The sequence below is a fragment of the Rhineura floridana genome, chromosome 7, assembly GCF_030035675.1.
Source record: "Rhineura floridana isolate rRhiFlo1 chromosome 7, rRhiFlo1.hap2, whole genome shotgun sequence".
NCBI lineage: Eukaryota > Metazoa > Chordata > Lepidosauria > Squamata > Rhineuridae > Rhineura > Rhineura floridana.
In genome coordinates this window covers 150,339,342-150,347,617 of record NC_084486.1, presented here as the reverse complement: position 1 = coordinate 150,347,617, position 8,276 = coordinate 150,339,342, and the positions used below count along the sequence as shown (strand labels likewise).

The 8,276-nt window shown below is 42.2% G+C and overlaps 1 protein-coding gene across 1 annotated transcript; it reads right to left on the bottom strand.

Annotated features, from left to right (window-relative positions):
- Positions 1 to 8,023, bottom strand: LOC133388572 (receptor-transporting protein 2-like). The gene is made up of 2 exons (XM_061634536.1): positions 7,725 to 8,023; positions 1 to 898 (listed from the first exon to the last, which is right to left on the bottom strand). Exons 1-2 carry the CDS (start codon positions 7,883 to 7,885, stop codon positions 370 to 372), a joined length of 690 nt encoding a protein of 229 aa, XP_061490520.1. The 5' UTR covers positions 7,886 to 8,023; the 3' UTR covers positions 1 to 369.
- Positions 8,024 to 8,276: the final 253 nt, after the last annotated feature.

Sequence of the window (8,276 nt, the reverse complement as noted above, 5' to 3'; positions counted from 1 at the left end):
CTCTGCTTCCGTTTTCCTACTGGTCCCTCTCCCAACTGATTCCCCCATCTACTATATCTAATTCACTTGAGTTCCTACTCACATTACAATGGTGGTCCAACATGGTGGCAATCACACAGTCGTATAATTTCTTGTTTGAATAAATGAAAGTTTATTCAAATAACAAAGCAAGCATCAAATGGAAGAAAAGAAGAATCTGCCACCAGAGATGATCTGACAAATAATATTTTGCTGCTGGGCTCTTAGTTTCAGGATGCCGAAAAGAATTCACATTCAACTGCTTTTCATTCAGAAAAGAAGAAGACTTCTAAAGACACAGCAAACCAAGCCAGGAGGATTGGATTCCTGAAGCTGCATGCTAATTTAAATTTACCACCTTCTCTGCCATCCTGAGAACAAATTGTCCCAATAGTAAATGAAAAGGACAATAATAATAATAATAATAAAGCATGTGCAGCAATTATAACTGCCAGTGGATGTTGGTGTTCCTGTCTGTTTAATGGCCTCCAAATTCCCTTTGCTTTGGAGCTCCCTGTGATGCTCTGGATAGTTAGGCTGCCCATGAAGCCTTTTGTGTATTCCCAACTGGCATGCTTCACAATAGCCACGCATATGTGGACCGCTGTCATTCACAATCACCTTAGAGAATTTGCTGTGATCAATGCGCTCTCCATAACATTTCTCCCTTATCTCAAGGATCATGTCTTCCAAGATGTTGTCAACATCGTCCTCGGAGAATTGTGGCTCTTCATACTTGTTTGAAAAGCATTTCTGACACTTTTGCCCAAAGAGCCTCATCTTGACCTGTCCTTGTCTCCCATGTTGCTCCCAATGCATGTGGAACAGGATAACGGCTTGATGAGAGGACCAGCTGTGGCAGCATCTGGAGCACATAAACCTAATGGGGGGGGATGAAGGGGAAAGCCAACAGGGTTAGGTACTTCTGTTGGGGTGTGCCTCTTTTTCTTTTCTTTTTATAACTTGCAGTTAGGGATGGGTGAGAATTTTGATTCAGTTCACATTTCAAGCAGAATTTGTCAAATTCACAATTTCTGAAACAATATGAAAACCAGAACGCAGCCATCTTTCAAGATAAGCATTTATTAGAATTTTGGGATAGAGTTTGCCAACTAAACAATATTTACAAAAATGCATATATTCGGGGAAAGTGTGCATAAAAATGAATATATGAGTGAAAATAACATGTAAAAAGGCATGAAATGATGAGAAATGGCTTGCAAAAATGTGTACCTTTGTCAACACTGCCCACAAAAATGTGTTTATTTGGAGAAATTCACACTAAAATGGTGGAGAATTTTTGAGGATTTTTTTTTTAAAAATCACAGAATGCTGCAGAAATGTAGAGAACTGAATTTGACATTACAAAAGTGAGAAACTGAGAGAACCGAAATCAACAGATCTTTCCATCCCTACCTACAGTTCAACCCTCACATGGAAGATAACAGTTAATGGAGTCTCATGAAATCCCCTCTGTTCCTCTCTGTTCTAGAGAGGGAGCTATCCCGCTATACAGTGAAATGACAAAGCTGCCTTCTACAGAGTCAGAACATCAGTCCATCTAGCTCAGTATTGTCTACACTGACTGGCAGCAGCTCTCCAAGGTGTTCAGGCAAAAGACATTCCAAGCCCTACCTAGAGATGCTGGGGCCAGAGCCTGGGGCCTTCTGCATGCAGTTTGGATGCTCTCCCCCTTAAGCAATGGCCCTCCCCCTTAAGGTAGAGCAGGCCCAACTCTGCTGAAGGTAAGAGAGCCTTGCTGGTGATGCCAAGCGTCAGCCATGGATCTACCAGCAATATGGCCTTCAGTTCAGCACAACTGCACCGGCTTTGTGGAACTCTGTTCCCCTGTCAATCAGACAGGCACCTTCTATTTCCCATTTCAGATGCTTTCTGAAGATTTCTCTGTTCAGTCAGGCTTTTGTCAAGTGAACTGGTATTAGTCTTGGCTGTGCCGACACTGTTTATAATGAAGGCATTTACTACATTGTTTAGGTTTGTTTTATGATGGTTTTAATGTACTCAGTGGTCCCTAACTTGGTCACCAAGGTGGCTTTTCCCTAGCCACACCCATCTGCCCCACACCCATCTGCCCCACACCTGATGTCATACGAGGTCAGGTATTAGGGCCAGTGTGGCTCCAAAGGAATATTTAGGATCCTTAGAGTGCACTCCCAGCTATTCCTTAGGAAGAAGGAGTTGTATTCCGGGCCTTTTAAATTTGGTGCCAAATGCAAGCTCTGCCACATTTGGCTCCTGATTGGACCTTCTGAATGGAGCAAATCCCTGCTGTAAATTGATTCAACTGCTGTGGTGATTGACAACTAGGTGACTGTCAAAAGTGGTCCACAGAGAGTGGGCCAGTTCTGGATCTAGCCCACTGGGTCTCATCTACACGGTAGTTTACTGTGTGTTTGGTGCTACTCACAATTCCATTGAATTTGCATGGTTCACATGACATTACCGACAAACAGAAACTATTATGCAGTTTTTCCTAACCTAATCCACTAATAATACAAAAAGGGAAGAAAAAAAGTCTTTACTCCATTTCTCTAGTGTTTGCAGACTGCTTTGCTCCGATGCTTTTAGGTGGGTGTTGCAATTGTTCCCCTCTCCACACCCACTATCTCCTCCTCCCTTCTTTCCTTTTGTTTCCTGTGAGCAGACAAGCAACTTCCAGCTGCTCCCCTCTGTTCTGCTGACGTGGTTTATGTTGCTGCAAATCGTGCCTTTATTTTCTTTTTCCCCTAACTTGTGCGCAAAAGCATAACACTGCCCAAACAAAGACTTGTATTTCAGCTGTATCCCCCAGAGAAAACACAGATATTCACACTTCTAGGTTTTTCTTAAAGGAACCTACTGTAGTTTATAGAACAGACTCGATCGACCACCTAGCAACCAGAGGGAGTAGAAATGCATAATTAGAGGACAGGACCGCAAGGAAAAAGCGAGACTAATCCTCCCCAGAGGAATGCCTACTTGTGTGAGTGGGAAAAACTGATTGGCAGCTAACATTGAGCAGGAACCGCGGATGGTGCAAATCTATTACTAAAGTAAATGCAGTGTATTTCCTATGAAGAAATGCTCCCATGTAGATGAGCCCTTGGTCTAAGGCTGCTTCTCCCATTCCACAGTATACCAGCATTGAAAACCCACCCGTACACTACGCTCAACATCAAAGGTCCTCCTCCAGGTGCCTACTCCGAGGAAAGCTAGGAGGGTGGCAACAAGGGAGAGGGCCTTCTCAGTGGTGGCCCACAAATTATGGAATGATGTCCTTGACGAGGTGCACCTGGCACCAACACTGTTACCTTTTCAGTGCCAGGTCAAGACTTTCCTCTTCTCCCAGGCATTTTAACATGTGTTTTTAAATTGCTTTTTTAAAATGTGTTTTTAAATTTATATATTTGTTTTAATTTTTTCAATTGTTGTAAACCACCCAGAGAGCTTCGGCTATGGGGCGGTATACAAATGCAATAAATAAATAAATAAATTTACTTACACATACACAAAAAAAATACAGCTCAGAGGGAGGCTCAGAGGGTGGCGACAAGAAAGAGGGCCTTCTCAGTGGCGGCCCCCGAATTATGGAATAGTCTTCCTGACGACGTACGCCTGGCGCCCACATTACTATCTTTTCGGTGCCAGGTTAAAACTTTCCTCTTTTCCCAGTCATTTTAGTATGTGTAAAAATGTTTATGTTTTTAAATTTAAAATTTAAGCTTTTAAAAATTGTTTTAAATATGTGTTTCATTGTATTTTATTGTATTTTATGTTGATTGTTGTGAACCGCCCAGGGAGCTTTGGCTATGGGCGGTATATAAATTTAATAAAATGAAATGAAATGAAATGAAATGAAACTTCTTTCTTCCTGGATTCCAGTAAGAATTTAACATCCCTGCCCAAGGCCCCATATATTGTTGTAAGCTTGAGATATCGGACTGGATGACCCCCATGGTCTCTTCTGTTGGAAATGTGATGGTGCAACTGAGCTCGAAGCCTGGGAGAGGATTGCATGCTCCATGGGAAATAAAGAGGAGTCCTCCTAAACTCTTAAGACTATTCTGTCCACTCTTACCTAAGCTGACTTTTCCTCCCAGGTGTAAACTGGTATCGTCAAAGGAAACTAATCTCCCTTCCTGCTCCTTCTCTGATCTCCAGTCTTCCTTTGTTCTTCTTGCCATCGTGGCTCCCTGAGGAGGAGCGCAGATGCAACAGACCATCTCTTATCTAGTTAGTCAGATGTGTAGGTCTTTTCTAGCTGAATGTATTTACTACAATAAACTTAGTTATTTTTCCTATACCAGACTCTCAGTGCAATTTCTAACAAGCTGAAGTGTAGCTACTGCTTAGTGTTTACTGCCTGTGCTTAATTCTGCAAAATACCTCTATGATTCTCTGGTTGCATAAGACTGGGATCTGGAGAAGAGGAAGACCGCTACAGTGATCAAACCAAAAAAAGCCCTAGCTAAGTATCTCCTTGAAAATGGACTGCAAGTCAATCCCTACTTATGGCAACCCTATGAATAGGGTTTTTCACTGTAAGCAATATTCAGAGGTGGCTTACCATTGCTTTCCTCTGAGACTGAGAGGCAGTGACTGGCCCAAGGTCACCCAGTGAGCTCCATGGCTGTGTGGGGATTCGAACCCTGGTCTCCCAGGTCATAGTCCAACACTCTAACCACTACGCCACACTGGCTGTCTAAGTATCTCCTTATTGTTAGGTAAACAGCCTTGTGATATGTTGCAATGGGAATTAAACAGCCGATGGACTGCTCTCAATAGCCAGCCTTCTGAATGGCCAGCAAATATCTGGAAGGGAGAGTGCCTCTTCTCCCCACTTCCAAATAGAAATGAAGTAGGCAAGGAGTCTGTGTATGAAAAGAGGAATAGACAGCCACAGAAGAGAGCGGGGGGAAACCTCAGAGTTTTGGTCTCTGAAAAAGCCAACAGCATCTTGTGTTCCAGCTGTCTCCCTGGAGCCTTTATATGGAACTGGTGGATTTTGGAGTATCGGTTGCATTATTTAAGCTGAGCCTCTAACAATGCTGAAAACAAATGTTTCAAAATGCCAGTATGCCTCCAGCGACCTCTTTCCAAGGAAAGGAACCTGGGTAAGTGTTGCTTCGTCTCACCACTCGCAATTGGAATCCATCCCTGCTTTAAAGGGTACTGAGGTTTTTTGTTATTGTTCCTCTACTTTCTATAAGACGTGTTTTAAAAGTAAAAGACTGAAAACTTTAGAGGCAGTCTACAAACGCTCAGAGGCCCTTTGTCCTAATACTTACCTCTTAAAGCTTATTCTCTTCAGACAGGAAAGAGTGGGAAAGTGCACTGCTTGTGCTTAGAGGCACTCTGTCCTTAAGTATTTTTTTTTTCAAACAGAGCCTGCTCCCTTTGCAAAAGGAAATTATTTCACCTTGCTATTAAAAAAAATATTTTGGCATTCTGCCACTCTGCATATTCTCAGAGGCATTCACCTTAAGGTGCCAACAATTTTGGAATCAAATGTTGGCAAAGCAACATTCTAATCTCCCAGGCATTTTAGCATGTGTTTTTAAATTCTCAGTGGTGGCCCCTACTCTTTGGAACTCCCTCCCACAAGATCTCCGGCATGCCTCTTCCCTAAATGTATTTCGGAAAGCCTTAAAGACCTGGCTCTTTCAACAGGCCTTCGGGGTTTCTGGGGAGGGTTAACTGCTATAACTGTAATGCCTCCTGCCCTCTTTTAATACTGTTGTTGCAGATTTATTGATTTTACACTGTTTTATATTGTATCACTGTATTTTATTAATTGTATTTTAATGATTTCGTACGTTGCCTAGAGTGGCCATTGGCCAGATAGGCGATGAAGAAATTAAATTTATTATTATTATTTATTATTAAATTGTTTTTTTAAAAAATGTGTTTTTAAATTTGTATATTTGTTTTTAATGTTTTTAATTGTTGTAAACCGCCTAGAGAGCTTCGGCTATGGGGCGGTATACAAATGTAATAAATAAATAATAAATAATCTGAGCAGAGAGTTCATCAAGACGGGGACCTTGTATTGCGAATGAGTCATTCATATCCAGTTGTTTTCTGTACCTGTTTGCCACATTGGCTTCCTGTTTTTTTCAGCCATAATATTTGTTACTATTCCACCATTTGCCATCCACACTAGTGAAAAGCGTGTGAGAATGTATCTGGCCTGTGATTTTTTTGCCCTCTGCAAAATCACTCCTCCATGGCTCTATACCACTTTTTTTCCATAGGGGACATGCACACCGGTATTTCTGTATCCGTGCATGCATACCTTTTAAAAAAATATCCCAGAACGTGAACATGAACAAATGTTACATGTTTTATCCAGCCAGTGATCATGTTTCACAATGGGCGAAATGGAGGGTTGTGTTTTTCGGGGAGGGGGAAAATGCCCATTTTCATTTGCTTTTTAAATAGTAGTACTAATACGCAAGAGTTAGAAAGAACAATTAGAAAGAAATGTGTTTCATTTCATATGCATCATCTTACCCCTGATATACCCAGTCGATCACTGCTCTCTGCAGGTAAGGGCCTCCTGCAGATCCCATCTTATCAGGAAGTCTGTTCTGTACAACATAGGAAACAGACCTTTTGTGTGGTGGCACCTACCCTGTGGAATTCCCTCCCCTTAAAGATAAGATAGGAGCCATCTCTGTTATCTCTTCGGCACCTGCTGAAGACCTTCCTTTTTTAACAAGCCTTTTAAGCAAAGATCTATGTTTTTAAACATTTTTTAAAAGATGTTTTTAAGTTGCTTTGTTTTAATATGTTTTTAAAGATGTTTTGCTTTAAAGTCTTTTGATTTTAAGATGTTTTAGTGTGCTTTTAGTGTTTTTGTTTGCTGTCCTGGGCTCCTTCTGGGAGGAAAGATGGAACATAAATTTAATAATTTAATTAATGAATAAATATAGGGGACAACCAGGAAAAAAATGGCCAAGTTGTGCTCAGGTGAGGAGCATACGGAATAGTGTGGCAATAGAGACCATCCATCAAAATGTCATCTCACATGAGACAAACTGTCTGCCCTCTCCAAAAAATAAATTGTGCTAATGAGCATCCACACCAAGAGTGATTATGGATATATAAAGGAATTTTTTTTACTTAATGGATTTCCCATGGTAAGGAGTAATCTGGATAAAATGTGGGGGGTTGTAAGTGTGGTTTGGCATTTTGATGGCATTAATGTCCTATTGCACAGTGGGGAGGAGATCCTGACTGGGAGTCCAGAGTCTGTGAGTTCAAATCCCCACTCGTGTCTCCTGGGTGTCAAGGGCCAGCTAAAGATCACCCCCACAGTGAGTGGCTCAGGGGTTACATGCCCTGCCACCTGTGCAGCCGTGGGCAAGCTGCATAGTCCCAAGGAGCCCAGTTGCCCCCCAGCTGGCAGTTGCGGGCAAGGAAGGGGCTGGCTTGTGCAGCTGTGGCAAGCTGAGCAGGCCCTAGCCAGCTGGGGAGGACTAGCCTCAGAGGGAGGCAATGGGAAACCCCCTCTGAATACCTACATCGGGATCAACTTGAAGAAAGCCCATTTCCATTTTCCAGTGTCCTGCATAAACACTGTTGATTCCACAGGAAGTTCCTGTCTGGAGGCACTCTGGCAGATATTTAAAGCTGCAAGTGTGATAGAGCACATTATGAATCACAAAATCATTAGTTATCTGATAACTACTTTTTTTTTTTACCTTGCATGGGCATGTTCCATCAGCCACTTCCTCCATCTAGTGTCCACATAATGGAAGTCAAGCCTCTGATCCATCACTAGTCTCCAGGCATCTCCTGGTTTCACCCCTTTGATCTGCTTTTCAAAAACCTCTCTCCAAAACGCCATGTTCACTGTCTTCATGTTTCTTTGGGGTTCAGCCTTGCTTAATAATAAAGGCCTGTTGGGTTTTTTTCCAGATGCCAATACGAGGATATATATTGAAAAAGTGGGTGCAGTTTGTTATGACCAGTTTCCTCTTTCCTTACGCACACAAGCTGCCCAGGTTAAAGAAACGAAACTGAAATGAGAGTTGCCAAGGCGAGTTCCTAAAGAAACAGCAACAGAAGTTGAAAGTCAGCCAGCCAACTCCTTCTGTAGCAATCGAATTTATAATTTGGAAAATCTGCGACAGGGGACACGTGAACACTATTAAGGCAATGATAACTTGTGGACATATTCCGAGGTCCCAGGGGCTTTTGGAGCAGAGCGAGACCTGGAGGAGGTGTTACAACCCATAAAGTGAAATGCAAAT

Excerpts from the sequence above, each read along its gene's own strand:
- LOC133388572 (XM_061634536.1), bottom strand. The coding sequence starts at position 7,885 with ATGAAGACAGTGAACATGGCGTTTTGGAGAGAGGTTTTTGAAAAGCAG. Across the intron at positions 899-7,724 it reads ATGGAACATGCCCATGCAAG|GTTTATGTGCTCCAGATGCT; the intron begins GTAAAAAAAAAA and ends CCCCCCCATTAG.